This window comes from Cyrtonyx montezumae, unplaced genomic scaffold (assembly GCF_038088225.1).
Source record: "Cyrtonyx montezumae isolate F1298 unplaced genomic scaffold, pur_monq_1.0 scaffold_4, whole genome shotgun sequence".
Taxonomy (NCBI): domain Eukaryota; kingdom Metazoa; phylum Chordata; class Aves; order Galliformes; family Odontophoridae; genus Cyrtonyx; species Cyrtonyx montezumae.
The window spans coordinates 33594426-33614245 of record NW_027072045.1 but is presented as its reverse complement, the minus strand read 5'-3'; the positions used below and the strand labels follow the sequence as shown (position 1 = coordinate 33614245).

The 19820-nt window shown below is 44.9% G+C and overlaps 1 protein-coding gene across 1 annotated transcript; it reads right to left on the bottom strand.

The window, feature by feature from the left end:
- Nucleotides 1-334: 334 nt before the first annotated feature.
- Nucleotides 335-19589, bottom strand: LOC136055234 (gamma-tubulin complex component 2-like). Its single transcript, XM_065746952.1, has 16 exons — nucleotides 19478-19589; nucleotides 19271-19398; nucleotides 16720-16879; nucleotides 15011-15218; nucleotides 13781-13980; nucleotides 12737-12926; nucleotides 12010-12155; nucleotides 11160-11340; nucleotides 10091-10271; nucleotides 9306-9478; nucleotides 7885-8013; nucleotides 6500-6620; nucleotides 4792-4935; nucleotides 4034-4162; nucleotides 3266-3429; nucleotides 335-635 (listed from the first exon to the last, which is right to left on the bottom strand). The coding sequence occupies exons 1-16, from the start codon at nucleotides 19587-19589 to the stop codon at nucleotides 446-448; spliced, it is 2556 nt and encodes an 851-aa protein (XP_065603024.1). The 3' UTR covers nucleotides 335-445.
- Between the last annotated feature and the right edge of the window lie 231 nt (nucleotides 19590-19820).

Sequence of the window (19820 nt, the reverse complement as noted above, 5' to 3'; positions counted from 1 at the left end):
GCATTTATGACAGGGAGCACAGTTCTGGGGCAGCTGATGTTGTGTTGGTGTGCCTCGTGCTGGGGACACTGGAGGCAGGACAGCACCTTTTGACATAAGGATGTGTGTGTAAATGAGAACACATAAAACCTCACTGGGCGTTCAAGGAGCAACGGCACTCAGATTCAACAGGAACCCACGGAGCTTCAAAGCTGCTGCTGGAGCAGAGCAGTCATTGGGCTGAGCAGAGATCAGACTGCCCCCCACCAGCAGCCCCTGCCGGGCTCCCGCTAGGCCAGACCATGCTCTGGTCACCTAACAACAGCACATGCCACGCACCAACAGGACAGCTCTAATTTTTCTTTTCTTTAGTTTTTATTTTGCAGCACATAGAGACGCCGTTCAACAATGTAGTAAAGAACAAAAAAAACCCCACTTCACTTGGCGTCTCAAAAGACCAGGTCCATCACATTCGTTCCAGGGGACCCAGCGTCCCCCCCGTCTCCCTGCGCTCTGTTTCCAGTTCGCTCGCTCCCTGCAGGCACTGCCTTCGTGGAGCAGGCGCGGCGGTGCAGGCAGGCGGCGGGGCGGCCCTCTGGCTCCGCTCTGCGGACATGTGCTCCAGGCGCTCCGTGTAGAACCCGTTGAAGTCCAACCTGTGAGACAAAGCACAGGAAGGAGTCGGCCTGCTTGCCCCATGGCCCCGACTGGGTCAACGTGCCTTCGCGGCACACGGCACCACCGAGAGCATCAGCCTGTCTCCTTCGTAACACAGGCAGTGTTTCGAGTGGCACAGAACCACCCAGTCCCACTCTGCTGTGCCCTTCCCCAGGCACATCTCTGCATCGTGAAACCACGAAACTGAGAATATTTCTTCCAGTACTCGAAGGGCAGATAGCGATAGGACAAAGGGGAATTTTTAAACTGAAAGAGGGGAGGTTTAGGTTAGGAAGAAATTCTTCACTCAGAGAGCAGTGAGGCCCTGGCACAGGCTACCCAGAGAAGCTGAGGATGCCCCATCCCTGGCACCTTTAAGGCCAGGCTGGATGGGGCCCTGTGCAGCCTGAACCAGAGCCTGGCGACCCTTCCCAGAGCAGGGGGAGTGGAACCAGATGATTTTTGAGGTCCCTTCCAACCCGAGCCACTCTGTGATCCTAGGAGAAACATGCACCCTAGCAGCAGCAGGCGACAGGCCAGCAGCCTGCAAACCATACAGAAATTACTCTCCTATTTGTCCAGTACGTGTTCGACTACTTAAGGAATAGGCACAACATTTGAGTTTCGTGTTGCTTAACAATCTTACAGAAATGGCAACAAGTTGTTCCTAGATATTTTTTGTGACTGGGGAAAACAGCCTCGACAGATGGAATTTATCATCTGCTTTCTCCCGGCTCAGCAGTTTACATCTTTTGTCCTTTCAATGTTTATTCAAAGGACACATGACACTGAGGCAGGATTATTGACTGAATTTTGATTCCAACTTAAGGGCTTACACAATTGGGATCCATTTACATCCTGTTCCTTTCCAACTCTGTTTTTAAGATTAAATTATCTATGATAACTCCTAAGGTGCTTCCCAAACCCCCCTTGCACTCAGTATCTCATTCTGTGGCTGAAGCACACATTTGCTGTTTTCCCCATCCTCCTATACATCCCAGCGGTCTGCCTCCAAATCAGCCTTGCAGTTGCCTCCCAAGTTGTTGAAAGGATATCTGAAGAGTGCTAGCTTAATGAGTGAAGATTTTAGGGCATTTGGATTCAAAGCCATCCACGTGACAGACCCCTCTGCTCTGATGCTGCTTCTTTTCCCAACTGGGCAGTGACTGCGGGCACTTTCTGCAGCCACGAGCTCTCTTGTCAGCACTGCTGATGAAGAAAAGACACCCGAGCACACTCAGCGTGCTGAAGATCTGTGGTTACAGTTTGTGAGACAAGACCAGCAAATCCTACAGTCTATTCTCTCTCTCTCAAATACGTTCTTTTAGATGGCAGTCTTTGTTCTGGTTCCTGTTGCTACAGTGTCCAGGACTGGATCCGATAATTCCTACAGACCGAAGGAGAGCTAAGTGTCATGTCTGGCCATCCACCTTGGTGCTTCTGCTTCTTAAAAACACTACTGAGCAGCCCCTGGAAATGGAAGGACACATTCTGCTGCGTGTCCTGCTAACACACAGTATTTCAGATGATGAAATGGGGGCACCTGCTCTGTAACTCAAGGTCCATCTGTGCCCAACACCTCAGTGAAGATTTGCGTGGTCCTGACTGGGAGACATAATAGCGATGCATGTCCTGGCAGCAAAAAGACAGAGTATTTCCCCTGCAGCCCTTCTGCACACATGTGCAGGAAGCGCCTGGGGGCAGAGGCCTCAGGCCCTGCTCTGAACAGCCTGATGCAGTCTTAGGTCACCATCCTTTGTGCAAACAGACAACAGAAGCATTTTTTTTATTACATCCTGCTGAATCACTGTACTTCTCTTTTCTTCCGAAGCAGGAAGAACTCGTGAAGAACAAGTTTGCAGTATTTGGGAGCACTGCGTGCACAGCTTCTCCATGGGTCAACTCCTAGCCACAGCAACATCAAATGGGATGCAACACCAGTCTCCATGGTGCAGCACCACAAGAGAGAGCTTCCACCGTCCCATGGAACCATAAACAGTTTAGAGAGGTGGACAGTCAATGACAAAAAAGGTGAACCTCATGCTAAGTTAAGGAACAGTGTTGGTGGGAGGACACCTGAGCTACTGCCAGAAAAGGCACTGGTGTAATCTCTGGCATGACGTGATACAATGTGATGGAAGGCTGCAAGACTTCTTCTGTTCCCTCGTGGAAAGGATGGTCAGGGACTCGATATTGTTCTGCATTTCTGAGCACAGTGAGAACCAGCTCCAGCCTGGGACTGAGCTGGATGATGCCACCAACAGAAGGATCTCTGCACGTTCCTCATGAGACTTGATGCCCTTCTATGAAAAGAGCAGGCAACGTGGCCATCAGCACTATGTTGGCCATGCCCTGTACTGCCTGCAGTGACACCCAAAAGCCCGACCTCCTGCTGGAATGCTTCACAAAGCAATGTGAACTAACACTTGCATTAGAACAGAAAAATCTTGCAAAATTCAGAAGACTATTTTTAAAGGCACGGCCTGAAACATAAAGTGATATTTCTTCCAATTTCAGTCTTTCCTCTCACGAGGCAGACACACACAGCTATAAAATAGCGACCACTGCTCCTGGGCTGAACCTGAGCACCACAGGATGGGAAGCTACTGAGAGAAAACCTCTGGCTCACCTGTAGACGATGTTAAGCATGCTGTGCTCGCAGTCATTGGTGCTGTAGACACTCAGCCGGTCCAACAGATCCAGCAGATGCGTTGAAAAATTACTATCAAACTTGCTGATAGTTGCTTCAAAGCCAGATGTTAGATGGAGGTTGTCAGCATGCTCTGCTAAAAGCTACCAAGACAAAGGTGTTTATCAAGGAGATGCAACGATCCCATCTGTTTTTCAAAACCTGGTAAAAAATACTGCCATAAAACTTAGTGGTAACTCAGGCACTGAAGTAACATTTTCAAAACAGCTATAAGATCCTCAGGGGTTAAAAACCTTGCCTTGCCCATCTGGGAGGACACCGGAATAGACAGACCCCACTAGAATAATCCTCAAATATATATGCAGAGCGTAACAAATAGCTTAGTAAGTGTGTGTCTATACAGGGAAAAATACAGACAAAGCAAATATCTCATAGACAAAAGAGAAGGGCTGTCAGACTCTACAGCTCACTGGCTCGTTCACCTTCATGCACACAGCTGAAAATGCAGCTAAGAACTGATAAACAATTGCAGCGACAGCCGTGGGAGACAGGGTCCTCAGAGAAGACTTGAGAGCACTCCACTGTATCCTCAGAAATGCCCAACATTTTTACAAAGATTCTGCTTTCAGGGCCAGAGGTGTGCTGGAAACCTGAAACGTCTACCTGTAGGAGGCAGGAGAGCCACCCCAATCAAGCTGCAGCCTCAGGCAGCATTTAGGGAGCCCATCAGTATACTCAGTGCCCCACCTTGTTAGTCAGCTTCTTCTTGGCAGTCTCTTCAGCACGCTCTTCCTCTGTTGGTGGGCCCAGCATCGTGCCATCTTCTAGGGTGAGACGGTCCATCTCGCTATCCAGCTTCATGCTTTGGGTAAACCTCTGGAAAGGGCAGAGGGTTGGGGCCGTGGTTAAAACCTCTCTCTTCCACAACAGCAATGCATGAGATCGATGCAACCCTCCTAGCCCTGAAGCTAGTTAATCCCCACAAAAGCTAACTCTGAGATTAAATTTAAAGCATTAATATGCCCAAAGGAAGGTGTCTGGTTTTGTTTTGTTTTTAAAATGGGCTCCTTGATACACTGGCTAAGGAGATTAGTCTTCATGGCTAGTCCTCAGCTGGTCTTTGCAGGAACAAAAACCTAGCTGGCCCTACAGCTTTCACCTACAAACTCTGCTGCAAGAATGGATGAAGAGAGGCAATCAGGTTCACAGAAACCTGATTCCAACAGTGAAAAAGAAGAGCACATAGAATCATGCGGAGGGAACAGCCATAGGAACCGCGTGGAGGAAAGTCTGAGCTCATAAAGCCTGTTGGTGGGTGGGAAAAGCAGCTCATCCAAGTGTATTGAGAGCAAGAGATGGATCGTGTTAAAAGAGAGAAAAACCTTTAGCTCAGAACATTTTATCTCTACGAAAGGAGAGGTCAGGCACATTTTGCCCAAATACCCCCTTATCAGGCATAATAAACAGAGCTGCTGGCCTGATAAAAACGGAGAGACCGTATATACCTGCATGCAGTTTGTGAACATGACACAGACAGACATCAGTTTGGAGAAGATCTTCATCAGCTCAGTGTTGGTCAGCATGCAGTCCTTCAGGCATTTGTCCAGGAAGCTTGTGTGGTGGCGCAGAACGTCATCAATATTAGAAGCCTGTTGGAGCATAGTGCATTAATGAAAAAGCAAACCAGGACACCAAAGCACTAGACCAGCACGGCCAACGTATCTGTTCAACTTCAGAATCAAAGAATAAATTATCACACACCATGACCACGCAGAACCCAGTGGAGCCATTTGCTACGTAACACAGTGCAGGCAGCCTATGTCTCTTGCCTTGTTTTAGTAAACAGTACCGAAGTAACTTAAGATGCCATCCTCTTTTGCTCTTTAGCTTTTTCCTCCCACAGAGTCTTGTCCAAAGAGGCTGTTTGTGTGCTAGAAACCAGCCACAGCCAGGCAACTTCAGCTAATGCTCTGCGGCATGTGTTCCTGATGAACAACACAGCTGTAGGCTGGGCCAAGCTGATGGCAAGGTATCTGCAGTGTTGCTGTAGCTTTCACTTAGACCTGCCAGTAAACAAGCATCATCCTTCACTTGCCTAATGAATTTCACCTGTCAACTGATAACTCCGAAGTCCCGACCTCTGCTCCAGCCAGGTAAAAAGGGAAAGGACAGATGCATTCACCCAAGAGAGATGAGTCTTTTGTCTCCCAGAGACTGACTTTTTATCTGTTGTCTGGGACCTTCTAATCTGAATTGATTACATCACATTTCAGAAGGTCTGTGGGCTTCTTTCACAGACTGCTCTGGAATGTCAGCTCCTATTCTTCTGGAGACTTCTCGTTCTTGGCTTAAAACGGGGAGGTAGGACACTCACTGGGAATGTGCTTCTCCTTGAGGTGATAAAGGTATCTCACGTGCCCATCAGGAGATAAAAACTGTTACCTGGAGCTTGTGCTAGAGAAAAGAGTTAACTTCTGGAGCAGTCACTGACTTTATTTTGACTAATGAACCAGGAGTACTGTGTTACACACTTAGAAAATCTCTTAGCCCAGAACATTACACCTCTATGAAAGGAGAGGTCAGGCATATTTTGCCAGAATATTTTGCCTTGTCAGGCATAAAAAACAGCACGAAATGATCTCAGCCTCTCCCAGACATCACAGGGGTGGAAAAGGTCTCCAGTCTTGCCTGGTACAGTGGAAGCAGACCAGTAAAACAACCATCGGAAGAGGAAACACCGTTTTTTATAGCAAATAGTCCTAACACAAAAAATAAAGTGTAAAGGCCTCTTCCTGCCTCAAAGGCCTAATCTTTGGCAGTTCCAAGAAGAGAAAAAGAGATGTAAGTCAGCCAAGGAATCAAAGAAAGACGTCTGGACCTGCTTGCGATCTTTGCACCTCACATCCTTCTTCCTTATCCAGTTCTTTCTTCTCTATGTGCAGAGGTGTTCAGCAGAATGCTACCTTTCCATAACAGGATGAAGAGAGCATGGAACTTGGGGACACAGACAGGAGAGTTCAGCAGAGGAAAGGGATGCATGACTAACAAAGCAGAAAGGTTATGCAGAAGAGCAGCACTGTTTGTAGTGTGATAAGAACAACGGTTCATCCAACAAAACATTTCATGGTAACTGAAACAAGGCATCTTTTCCCTACATTAAATTTGGTAATATACGATTTTCTGTTCTAACTTCTCTCAAGCACACACACTCACCAGTTTCAAGTTCTGCTCAAGAATGTGCCATGCGGGCTCCATCACTTCAAGCGTCATGTAATACTGGATATTCTGTACAAAATTCAGCATCCGCTGCCGCAGTATGAAGGCACCAGCAAACCTAGGGGAGAAATCACACCCACACAACTCCATGCTAGCAAATGCCACAGAGAACCAAGCTTGTACAGCCAAGCGAAGCAGAGCTAACTACTTCTGTCCTAGCAAATTCACTGTTGCAGTCTGAAAGTGGCTACAGTCAGAGATGCTCTGCAATAGCTTTATGTTCCATGTATGACAACGACTTTCCCCTCAACTACAAGATTCAGAGTTTTGAACCTACTGTGCACTAGACAGTTAATTTGAAATTTGCTCACGTTCAACCATAAATGGACTGTATTAAAGCCACTTTATTACTTTAACTAGTCAGACACATTTGCTAGCAGTGTGAAATATAACAAGCAAAATGCTTCGTGTTTCTTTCCAGCACATAAACACTCACTTGTTAAATGAGTACTTGAAATTATCTTATGCACTGCATTGCATAAGTTCAGGGGTCCCTGGATTTCAAAAAGCCACCTGCTATCTAAGATACTTCATGCAACTTCACTTTAAAATTAGAATGGTGGAATTACATAGAACTCCTGTCAAGGTTTCAGGTTGTGATACCAAGCAAAGAATTGCCTTCAACAAACTGGGATAAGCCATCAAAGAGGCGGGGACAACCCCGTCTTGGTTTCAGCCTCAGGTGCCCTGTCCACTGGTGACAGTCATTCTGTGAGCAGGGGCTTGCACTACAAATCCCCCCAGGTCTCTTCCACTGATTCCTCTATGCTGTCAAGAGAACAAGAGCACGCTCCGGCTGAGGTCAGTACCAAGGTAGCTGAAGGTACCTTGTGAGAAGCGAGTGCCACTGACAAGACAGAAGGAATTTCCTTGCAGTGCCACAGGCCTGTCCTGTGCTCCAGTGAGACCAACTGAGACTGAGGGTAGTGGGCATGGAACAAGCTCTTCCGGACAGAGGCCACAGCCCCAAGCTGCCACAGCTCAAGGAGCATTCTCAGATATACGGTTTGGACTTTGAGTGGTCCTGTGTGGAGCTGGGAGTTGGACTCAAAGATCCTTGTGAGTTTTTTCCAACTCAGGACACTTTGTGTTCCTATGATGCCTTTTCCAAATCCTGAGCCACCAAAGAGGAACAAGTCAAGCAGCCCACAGACAACTGAGCAGACACTTCCTACTGAATCCTAAAATGTTATGTCTGACCTCCCTCCGCCTGTCAGAAATTTGCAACGATCTGTTCCATATCAAGATAATCTGATTCATGACACAACGCATATAACTAGGAAGAAGAAAAACCAAAGCCTCAGCAGGAAAAGAAGCCATACCATTTAGCTGAATGTAGGGAGGACTGCTTGGCTGTCTTATTGCTGATCCAAACGTTGCACAACTGCCTTTCCACATGTTTGCAATAGAACATGTGTCTGAAAAGCATCTGGTATCTTGTCAGTGCTTTCCTGGAAAGAAAGGAAAAAACCATTCAGATTAAGCACTTTTCTGATTGACAGACTAAGCAGCAAAGGCTGAGGCTGCTTCGAGGCAAAGAGTCCTAACACATGCTCCTCACACCTTCAGACGTACACGGATCTTCACTAAAACAATTCTAACAGATGAAAAAAAAAAAGCTTTTTTAATCATCCCAAATAATTCCTCCCCAAAGAGTCCCTCCTTCACACTTCCTGCCACCAGGTACTTCACCAGACTCCTTTTCTGATCCCTTCGAGCAACCTGCAGAAAGATCACTCCCATGCTGGGACAGAGGTCTGAAAGCCTGCAGTTGTGTCCCTGCTGCACCAAGGCTGCTAACTCTGACAAAAAAGTTCACCAGGGTTCTCCAAAAAGATTAAGAAAAACGGCAACCAAGCTACAGGCAGCATTACCCTGCCTGCAATGCACTGTCAGAAGCAGATGGGGGTGCTTACTTATAGCCTTGGGGACTGGATGCAGGTCTGTGCTCAAGACACTTCAGTGTAGGTGTCTACAGAGCTCCAGCCAATACAGTCTGTTAAACTTTACCACTTAGTATTTCCAATCCCATAGTTACCATCAAAATTAATATACCCTTTTTAAAAGAAAGAGACACAATTTCAGATACACCGTGTCATTACAAAAGTTCCACTGCGAGGAAGAGAGGGGATATTGCTGGCATTTAGCAACCAACACGTCACTTTCTCACCTAACACTGCCTGTCCCATTTCCCTGGCTCACAGTCTATCAGTGCCCTGTTTCTGTAGAGAGGCAAGGCACTACAGAAAAATAAACTGCATAACTCAATTTACTGCAAAATGGCCTGCTACAGTAATTCTAGCAGCAGCCAGTACTATCCATCAGCTTTGCAACCACGGCTACCGGAAAGATTTTTTCTGCCCCTTCACATCTGAGAAACGTCTGACTGCAAGCAGGGAAACTCTTAAATGAGCATTCACTTTCAAATAAAAAATCTTCTCAGAGATTCAAAACAGAGACTGGGCTCACAAAGTGTCCCTCCATCTATGTCTTTCTATCATGTAAAATCAACTTTCCATGCATATCTTAAGCGTCATCTGGAATGGCTGTACTGAGAAGACAAGCCCCAGTCTACCGGTGGAGCAAGTGGAAGTCAATAACCCTAAAGCATTTTCTACTTGCTGACAACTTTTAGTACCGCTTTAAAGACAGAAAATGCTTTGCAGCATTTTGCTGTTTGGAAATGTGTTTTAAAGCTGCACAAAAGCTGCCTTTTTTCTCTTTTGGTGGGTGGGTACTTTACCTGTTTATAATCAGAGACAGAGGCCACTTAACAATGTAATCGAAGGAAAATGCTTCCAGGCCGCTGAGAGGAAGCTCCGTGGGATCTGCACCAATAATGGCCTTTTCCTGTTTCGTTTCTATGGCCAGTACTCTCAAAAGCTGCGTAATGAGGTCATGGGGCATCAAGTCAATCTATAGAGAGCAGGAAAACAATGAAGCCACAGGGTACTCACAACTACTACAACGGAGCAACAGTCAAGTGGCAGAAGAACTGCACGTTATCAGTTACTCTCAAGTCATTAGAGCAACCTATGGAGCAAGGAGGAGCGGCACCCTCTGAACGGGGTTGCAGCAGACAGCAGAGCAGTGCTGCTGTGCTGTCTGTAAAGTCATCTCAACCTCCCCAAGCACAGCTTGTGTGCTGGTTCGCATTTGTAAAGGCTTTCAACTGAGCTGCAACAATCATTAATAGTCAGAACTTATAATCAAGGATTTTCTTGTACTCCGAAATGGGCATCCAAGCTGAGAATGCCTGTGAGAGACACATTACTGCTTTCATCTCATCCTGATGCCACTCAAAAGCACTTCCTCTGTGCTCAGACATCAACAAGAAAATGCAGCCCCTTGCACGTGATCAGAGCTTCCCATTGCTAATATCCGTGAAATAAACAGACTTAACCCACAGAAGGTCTACAGGAATATAGCTATCAATTCTTCTTTCTTCCACTGCATTTTCATCGGCTTCTCATTGGAACAGGGATTTTCTCAGTACCTGGCAAGCCTTCCGCTTACACCCTTTTTTACCTTTAAATTATCCTTAAAGGGATCTGTGTTGGCTGTGCTCATTTGCAAGGCCAACTCAAGCAATGCTTCTAGCCTAGTAGTTATGATCTCATCTACAGGCTTCTTTAGTTCCTCTTCTGTGAGATCCATGAAGTGAACAAAGAAGTCCCCTTGATCCATCAGGAAATAATGTTTTATAGATCTGCTCAAGAAAATGAAGATCAGTGATTATGTTTTCAAAAAACATGGTTTTTAACTTGCTTTTTTAGCAGACAAAAAATAACCTAACTGGAAGCTTTTTTCGTTTTTGTTTTTTTAAACATGTGCTCCCCTCCTTCCAGTCACTTCCCTCACCATGTTTTGGTGCAGTTGTTCTTTTGCTCTCATAAAAACATACCTCGAGAATAAAGGTATGCGCTGCACTGCTAGGCAATGGATTACACTGCTATCCTGGACAACAACCCAACTTCCAGAGTCCAGATCCATCCAGCCATCCCAAAGAAAAGCACAGACTCCCCTGTCCAAGTACCTGAGCTGACTTCTGAAGCAGTCCACGCGCTTGTGTTGACTTTTGCTACAGTATGATACACCAACTGCAATTTTCAACAGGCCTCAGAGAGACCCAACTGCAATGGGATTGGAAATAGCTCCCAGGAAAGCTGGAGAATGAAGTCCGCATCTTGCCAGAGACCATACCCAATCACAGCTATTTTTAGAGCAAAATAGGACTAGCACAGCCTTAAACCATTGCGGTTGCAGAGGATTTCAAGACTGAGTCAGATAAAGTCAGACAAAGTCTAGTGGCCAGTTTAGCCAAGACTTAGTTTTGGTGGTAGCCTTCCAGTAGGAAGTTGGATGAGAAACCCCTAAAGGTCTCTCCCATACAACATCCTATGATTTTATGTTTCTTTTTTTTATTATTATTATTTTGTAGTTCAGGAGATAACGATTCTTTTTTTTTCTTTTTTTCAGGTCAACATTTGCAACAGAAAGACAGCGAACGTCCCAGGAAAAGAAAGCTAACTTTAAAATCTGACATTCACAATCAGAATCAATCAATTTAACCTACGTTTAATAAAATAAACCAAACCTTAGGTGAGCCACAAGCTCTTTCTCCTCCATTAGGAAATCCAGAAGAACTTTGCTAGCATAGTTATATGCTTTTTCTATTTGTTCTACATATGCTCGCTCTTTTGAAGTATAGATGATCTCTTTAGCCACAGGGCAGGTAATGTCACGCCCACATTCTCGCACAACATTCAGGTATTTTCCTGAAAAGGAAACAGTAACACACGTTTGTGCCAACTATATGTGTTGCTAAGAGAGAAGCCTGCAAATCACTGCTACCAAATGGAATATACAAACGGAAGCTATATTGTGAAGTTTTACATTAAGTTCTACCTAAAACTGGAAAGGGCTTAAATGCCATTCAGAAGATGATACAGAATTTAAATTAGGCTACTGATAAGTGATTTAGGAGTGATTTAGAAATGTTTTCTGTTTCCCAGTGGTGGTAAAACACCTTTGTAGATAGCCAGAAACTTTGAAAACCTGGCGTTGCACTTCAGAAACAGCTTTTGAGGAGTCTGTACTTGCAGCAGGGAGCAACGATAACCAGCAGGTGGCACACTGCCTCTAAGTGCCCACATGAAGACTCAAAGGTTCAAACCTCAGACATCTAGCTCCATCTAGCTGTGACAAAACGGTACAGACGTACCAGAGCAGAAAGACAAAGTTCCTCTAACTTCTGGACTCCTTCTCACATTTTCTTTTTCACGTATATCATCTGAAGTTGCTTTTGATTTTTCTGTTTCTCTGAGAAGCTGTAGCTGGATGACCCATAAACTGGCAAAGCATGACAAAGTTCCATTCATCTTTACAAAAAGAATGGTGGCTATCATCCCAGACTCCTCTTAAATCAGAAATATATCTTTACCTACCTGTGCTTAGTATTTTGTCAGCCATTTTCTGCAAGAAAGAGGGAATCTGCTGCTGAACAACAGTGTATCTCTGATCCCAGTACTTGTCATTATAGTCCTCCTGAATCTTCTCCTTCTGCAACTCGTGTTCCTCCACCATAAACTCACTGGACAGTTAAAGCAGATGTTTAGAAGCAGGAAGTGGAACAATGGGGATTACTTTTCTGACATATTAATATAGCCAATGGGAATATGATGCATCAGAAGTAAGGTCTCATGAAGATATATTCCAATCAAGAACTGAAATCAGTTTGTACTACGACAAACTGCATTTTTGGTGTGTTTGTGCTAATCCACAATCAATTACAACAGAAACAGAATTTTATAGGGCCCAGAAATCAAGTCTAAGTGTTATTTGGCTATCAGTGTACTGGAAAGGAAAGTGGCCTTTGCTTCCTCACCATCAGACAGGCATTCTATTATGCTATTTTAACTTCATTTTGTATCCTATTCTGAAAATGTGGACAACAGGAATGTTGCATAAATGCAGAAAATGCTTTAAATGATTCTTTAAATGCCAAGAAACTTCAGTGGGCATTGTCAGCTTGAATCAGAACATCATACTAGTGAAGTACAGGAACATCAATTCAGTGAGTTATGAGAAGAGGATCCTATGAAAACAGAGCTCACCCCTCTGCTGAATAGTATGCAGGTGTGAGAGGGGAACACAACTGTAACTGTTCTTTACCTGTATGGGTCATTAATGATGCCTCGATATATCCACTTCTCCAGAATTTCAAAATAGGGCACGCTGGCTGCCTTGGTTAGATACAGACACAGCTCTTGGGCCTGGCTGTCTCCTGTGTAGCTGGAAGTCTTATCGTGGAGTAAGTTCAGAGTTGACCCTCCCATACACTCACCTTTATCCACAGAAGTGGCTGAAATTAAAAAATACAGATGTAAGACACACAAGACTCTGCATTTAGATACGCGCATCAAGGACAACTGAACTCGGGTAGACATAAGCTATCTGGTGGCTTCTACACCATACACAGACTTTTTTTTTTTCCAAGATGCTAATGAAACAGTCCCACACCTCAACGACTTGCTTGAGAAATCTTTTATCTCCAGATCACATCTCTTTTCCACACATACCACTTGAAACACCTGGACTTAGGGTCATGAGCTTGGGACTGAAGTAAAACTTAAAGTACATGGCTAACTGCAGTGTTCCAAAAACGTGAATATTTCAGGAAACGTAAATACCAAGGTGGATCATCCATTTCCAGATTCTACATAGAACAGATTTTTGCATCCAGATAAAGTTTCTGGGCTGAGTAGAGAGAAAGGCAAGAGTATGCTCATGTCAAAGAGTTTAATTAAAAAAAAAAAACAAAAAAAAACTACTGAGGAAACAATACGAGGAAGGGTATTAAAATGGTATTTATGAAAGGACTGCATCCACTCCACTCCTGTATGAGTGGTTATCAGACAGGGGGCACTCCTGTGGGACGTGCATGCCACATACACCCACAGATGGGTTATACTGTCCCTCTTCAAGCAGCACAGTACTTTTACTCTGAGGTATAACAACACTGGACATGATTCAGAGAACCTACCGCTCTCAAAAATGGCAGAGGTCTGACAAGCACAATCCTCCTCTTAGTCCTCCTTATTTGATATAACAAAGTTAGAATGACACACAACCCATCGGTATTGTTAATCTGTCTAGTTTTCAGAAGCCACTGTCATGTACCTGTCTAGACATAATGACTGCATTTTTCAAACGTACCAAGTGAAGAAAGAATCTCCAGGGTCCTCATTGTGGGCTGGATATAAAACCAGAGCTTCTGCAGTGAGAGAAGTCCCTGTCTCTGAAGATGTTCCAGCTGAGTAATTAGTATCATGTATTCCTTGATCAAAGTCCTCATAGCAGCAGCCAGGGCATGATTTACCTGTCCATACTCAAAGGAAAACTTCTCCTCTATAAACCTGTAAAATGCGAAATGGAATCTCTTTTAGGCAAGGTAATTTCCAACGTTTTCAGGAATTTTAACTTCAGGACACTATAGAAGCACAAGACAAGAAGACACTGAATTGGAAAACAAATCAGTTGTCAGCTGGAGTTTTAGGTTCCACATTTGCTCTCTGCCCCCTGTCTATTTCTCACCACCACACTTCTTAATATAGAAAGCTATGAGAAAACATTTCCCCTGAAATTGCAGAGGATCTAGGATTACTTGCAAATTCACTTTAAAAAGAAAAAGTATTTGCTCTTATTTTTGTCAAGGCAATTGCCTTTACACAACCTTAGGATTAGGACTAGAGGGCAGGAGAATCTCTCAAAAGGACGCAGTATCATGGAAGCAAACACTGAGGAGAGCATTGCTACCAGCTTCCAACTATATGCCACCTGATCAGACTTAGCTGGCTCTAGGCATCTTATTTAGTGGGCAGAGGCTTCTGAATGCAAGCCATATCATCTAGAATCAGTCAGGTAAAAGAGACTGGACAAATCCCTTCCTAAAAGTGCTTCTTCCTCTTTGCTGATCTTCCGGAGACATCAAATCAAATGCAGCATCCATATTACAAACTTCTGCTGTTAATGAGGTGTACCTTACACTAAGACCTTTCAACAATTACTTAGCCACCAGGAACTAGGAAGCTGTAGGCTCTCCTGCACACAAGGGCTGTCTTAGTCCTGGATGCCCAGAGGAGAACAAAAAGCAAAAAGGAGGGAGAAAACCACAGCATTTTAACTTTGCCCGAACGCACCAAGTCAGAGGTTGGACAAAGCAAAGGCAAGGTGAAGGAAAATGTGAAGTGGCACCACATAGGAGAATACCAGCAAAAACATATGGAGCCAAAAACATTTCAAATAAATTGTCACTCTTTATTTTATATCCCTATAGGCTTAAGTTTAGCTTGGAAGTCATCATCTGCAGAATGACAGATTTTATATTCTGCAGCTTGATGCTGGAAGCTAAATATCCTCCACTGGGAGGAAAGGTCAACTTTGTACCTGGTGACAGCAGAGTAACCTGCTGCTACGGGAAGAATCCTGGTCACCAGCTCTTTGATGGACAAGTCCAAGTTTGGATCGACTGAAAATGCTCGGTTCTGACTGCCAACAAGAGGCTGTGCTGTGATATATCTTCCATCCACACCAATCAAAACATATAGCAGGTCTTCCACAATCATGGATTCTTGGGATGCTAAAGGCAGAGTACCTGTTTTCAAAGAGACAACAGAATCACAACCTAGCCTTCACAACCTAGCACTTGAAGTCTACAAGGATGACATACTACCATTCAAAGAGAACAAAGGAAGATCATACACATCTGAACCAAGATACAGAGAACAGAACTGAGTTCCTGTCAACTCCAAAATCTTAAATCTTGCTGTCCAGGAAAACATAAGCCTTTGCTCATTTAAACCCAAAGCAAAGCAAGCAGACAGAGCCATATATCCATCAACTGTGGCTAAGAGTACGTCACTTGCACTGTTGGCTTTTCCATCCAAACGGGCTCACGTACACTGGACCTGAGTTCCAGCCTTGCAAACAATTCTCCTACCTCCTCTCCACTGAAATACTAAAATTCAAAGAATAAAGTTAAAATACAGACAACAAAATGCTAGTCCAGCCAAAGTTGAAGGTGGTCTGCAAGCTATAAGGTATCTGACTGGTGCAGTGAACTAGAAAGCAGCTACAAAGAAGCGCAAGGGACTCAAACTGAAATTTAATAAAGTCCATCAAAAGGCTGGGGACCACAATGGCTACAATGCTCACTATAGCTAGCCTTATCTCACAAAACCAGCTAACAATCCCTCTCCACTGTAGCACTGCATGTGCTGGTGCAGCACTTAACACTGTTGAAAGGTGTCTGATCTTAACAGTGATTTCTGGGCACTACAGAATTTGTTGATCCCTGGAAGAAAAAAAAAAAAAAAACACCAAAAAACAACATCTGACTGAAACGTGACTGAGGATCTCTGTCATGTGGTTCAAAAGCCTGGAAGGAAAGCACAGACCTTAAATGCAAGCATCAGACATGCTTAACACTCCCATGCAGCTAGACAAATCATTTGACAACGGGGGAACACTCAAGAATGAAACTACTTGTGATCACTACTTTCATGTGCCCCTTAGTCAAGGCACAAATCCATGCCAGGAAGAAGCTGTAGCTTCATGCAGGTGCTGCTACCTTCTTGGGAAATAGAAACGTGAACCCCTAGCACAGCTGCTGGCTTTCCTGTATCTAATTTACAAATCACAAACTATGCAAAGCTCTGCTTAAAGCTGCAATACAGAGTGAGATCAGTCCCCTTTTGCTCCAGCTAGGAACAAATCAGGGAGGTTGTCACGGCCTTACTGGAGAGGAGAATGAGCTGCATAGATTGATGAATGCTCCCCTGACAGGTGCAACTGCAGATTTTTCAGCTGAGAATGCAGATGGGTTGCTCCTGCAGTAGGATTTTGTGGAAGGACTGGGAAACTCAAAGCGGATTAGATCTTATGGACTAACAGTGGAGTTGGAATTTATCATGGGAGAAACACTCTGTCTGGCTGCATATTGGTTTGTTGGTTTTTTTTTTTGAATCCTGATCTTCTTGGCAGATTTCAGGGAGGCAAGTTTTGCTTTCATCCTAATTACGACAGAATCTGAATGGCACTTCTGAACAAGTACAAAACGTACTGTGTTAACATAATTTTCAGTATGTATCACATACCTATAGGTACCGTTGTGTCAGTACTTAAAGCAGTGCCAATTAAGAAATCGTCAGTAAGCGTAGGCCTCTCATACACCCAGGATGGAAACACTGGAACAGGCTGACCTGCATTCTTCTTGTTGTGCTTATCTCGAAGCATTTCCCGTGTAAGCTCAAGGGGCTGTTGAGAAAAAAAAAAAAGAAAAAAAAAGGGGAGGGTAGAATGAAAAAAGAGATGATTGAAAGGGCAATAATTTTTCAGTTTTAAAAATTGACTGTAAGCCGATAATTTGAGAACAGAAAGTGGAATAATTGGTATTTCAGTAGAACAGTGTCGGTTTTAGTCCCTCCATTTCATGTAATTGGTCTCAGTGCTGCAGGGGTGATTTTTTAATATAGTTGCCCTTCCTCTTTTTGGAGGGTGCATTAAATAATGTCTTGCCATATCCCACGCACCAGCCTTGGTGCTGCAGCATACACACAGGAATAAAACTAGGACACGTACAAGCACCGGGCACCTTAGTAGTTCTCAATGTAAAAGCCATCAAATTACTTCCAGAAGCAGAAAGCAGCAACATCTTATCCAAGGAGCACTTGCAAACAGGCTAATGGCCACCTCTGAAATCAGTTCCTGCACAGTACCCGTGGAATAGCTGCACATGAAATGCCATCCAGATAATACATTGGTGGAAAACGATGGTGGTTTTGCTCTGACTGTGAAGGAAGCAAGCTCTTGCAAGACCACAACAGTCTTAATTCCTTGCTCTGGATCTCTGTCAGTAAAATAAATACGGTGAAAGACTCATTTTCAGTTGGAGAGGTCTGTGCGATGTATAACCTCCATAAACTGACACAAGTGCAAAAATATGGGGGATGTGCTTATGAAATCCATTTCATAGACTCAAAGATACATTAGGTTGGACAGGACCTACAAGATCATCTAGTCCAACCATCCTCCTATCACCATCCCTACCCACTGAACTACTAAATCAAATCCCTTAGCACCTCATCTAAATGCTTCTTGAACAGCGCTAGGGATGGTGCCTCAACCACCTCCCTAGGCAGGCCATTCCAGTGCCTGACCACTCTTGCAGAGAAAAAATGTTTCCTCAGGTCTAATCTAAATCTTCCCCGGCGCAACTTGTGGCCACTCCCTCTCGTCCTGTCATTATTTATCAGGGAGAAGAGGCCCACCTCCTCCTCACCACAACCCCCCTTCAGGAAGTGGCAGAGTGCAATAAGGTCTCCTCTGAGCCTCGTCTTCTCCAGACTAAACAATGCCAGCTCCCTCAGCCGCTCCTCATAAGACTTGTGCTCCAGACCCCTCACCAGTTTTGTTGCCCTTCTCTGAACACGCTCCAGGGCCTCAATGTCCTTCTTGTAGTGAGGGGCCCGAAACTGAACACAGTACTCGAGGTGCGGCCGCACCAGAGCTGAGTACAGGGGGATGATCACCTCCCTGCTCCTGCTGGCTACACTATTTCTAATACAGGCCAGGATGCCGTTGGCCTTCTTGGCCACCTGGGCACACTGCCGGCTCATGTTAAGCCGAGCATCAACCAACACCCCCAGCTCCTTTTTCTCTCTACAGTCTTCAAGCCATTCTGCCCCAAGCCTATAGCATTGCATTTCTTAAGGTCCACACGTATATGAAGTGAGATCTGCACAGGGTCATTTTATTTTCTTCTCATAGAAGGTCTCAGAGGTGAGAGGAATGTGGGAAGGAAACAAGTACACATAAGCATTACATCCTGAAGCACAGTGGTCACTGGCTTGCACTGCCATTTCAGTTCCTTTGGCTGCAGGCCTCAAAGGAAAACCATGCAAGGAAATCAAACTGTATTTGAACATCCTAGAGAATACCACTTCCTCTTCTCTCCTCTCTGAGCAACTCCATACATAAATCCTCATTAAAAGATCTACTCTCCCACTGGAAACGTGGATCCCTTCAGGATCCGAATCAACTGCTTGACTCAGATCATCCATGAAGGATTTGGATGAGACAAGCAAAAAGCCTGATACGAACAGTATGTGAAAATCAGTGTAGCTCCATCACTGCTCAACAAGGGTTTTGCAGCACTTATTTCAGGAACACTCATCCCAATAGCTAAGTAAACAAAACAGTTGCATCCACTTGGGGAACAACTTCAAATTCACTCAAGTACCTGGGAGAACAGAGCTTTCAGCAAGGATGGGATGAGCCATAGAGGCTGCTAAGCCCCTGTGCAAGCACTGTGCAGGAGGAAAAGGAAACATCTGCACGGGTTAAGGAGGTGGTTTGAAAAGGGAAAATGAAATCACATCACTACCCCCCAGTGCGAACTGCTGTGGCCTAAACTCAACTCACCTTACCTGACTTCAATAGAGAAGGCCATTCTTATGAAGAACAGCACAACGACTTAATATAATGTGACTAGCACATTTTGAGAGCAAATTCAGATTATCTGTATGGATAGGAACATTCATAATTCCCCTAGATAGTGAAAGTTAAGAGCACAGCTACACATGAGCATTATGTACATATGAGCAGCAGGGAAAGATCTTACACATAAGGTAAGGCAAGAGGCAGTACCTGTTGTGTGCTGGCGCTGTCTGTGACAGTGCCAAGCTGCGTGCGCAACTCCTCCAACTCCTGCAGAGATATCTTGGAAGTACATGAGGGAATGGAAGAATCTGAGCTGCCACCAGCTGCCATGTTTGCTGGAGTAAAAAAAGGGGAGAGTAGAACGAAAAAAGAGATGATTGAAAGGGCAATAATTTTTTAGTTTTAAAAATTGACTGTAAATTGACTTCTGCAGCAGGTCAATGTACACTTCAGCCCCCTCGCCACCACGCACACGCAGCAGGCCGAGCAGCTCGCTGACATCGTGGTGGATGCGGAACTCACTCATACTCCCATCTGAGTGTGAACAGACCTACTGCGGCTTAGGACACAGGAAGAAAGGCAGGGAATCAAGTCAGCGTTTTGGTTTAAGCATGAGAATGGTGCTTCCCAGCTGGCGAGGCGAGGCGGGCGGCGCGGCGGCGGGGGTGCCGCACTGCTGCCGTATCCCCCCACTGCAGGATGGCGACGTGCAGAGGCACCCGTACCTGCGGGAGGCCCTCACGGGCCGCGCCGAGGA

What these genes read in the sequence shown, in the direction of transcription:
- LOC136055234 (XM_065746952.1), bottom strand. Translation starts at nt 19,589, where the DNA reads ATGAGTGAGTTCCGCATCCACCACGATGTCAGCGAGCTGCTCGGCCTG. An exon ending in GAGCTTGTGGCTCACCTAAG is followed by an intron (nt 10,272 to 11,159) that starts GTTTGGTTTATT and finishes TTTCTTGAGCAG; the next exon opens with ATCTATAAAACATTATTTCC. An exon ending in ATGCTTAACATCGTCTACAG is followed by an intron (nt 636 to 3,265) that starts GTGAGCCAGAGG and finishes TTTGTCTCACAG; the next exon opens with GTTGGACTTCAACGGGTTCT.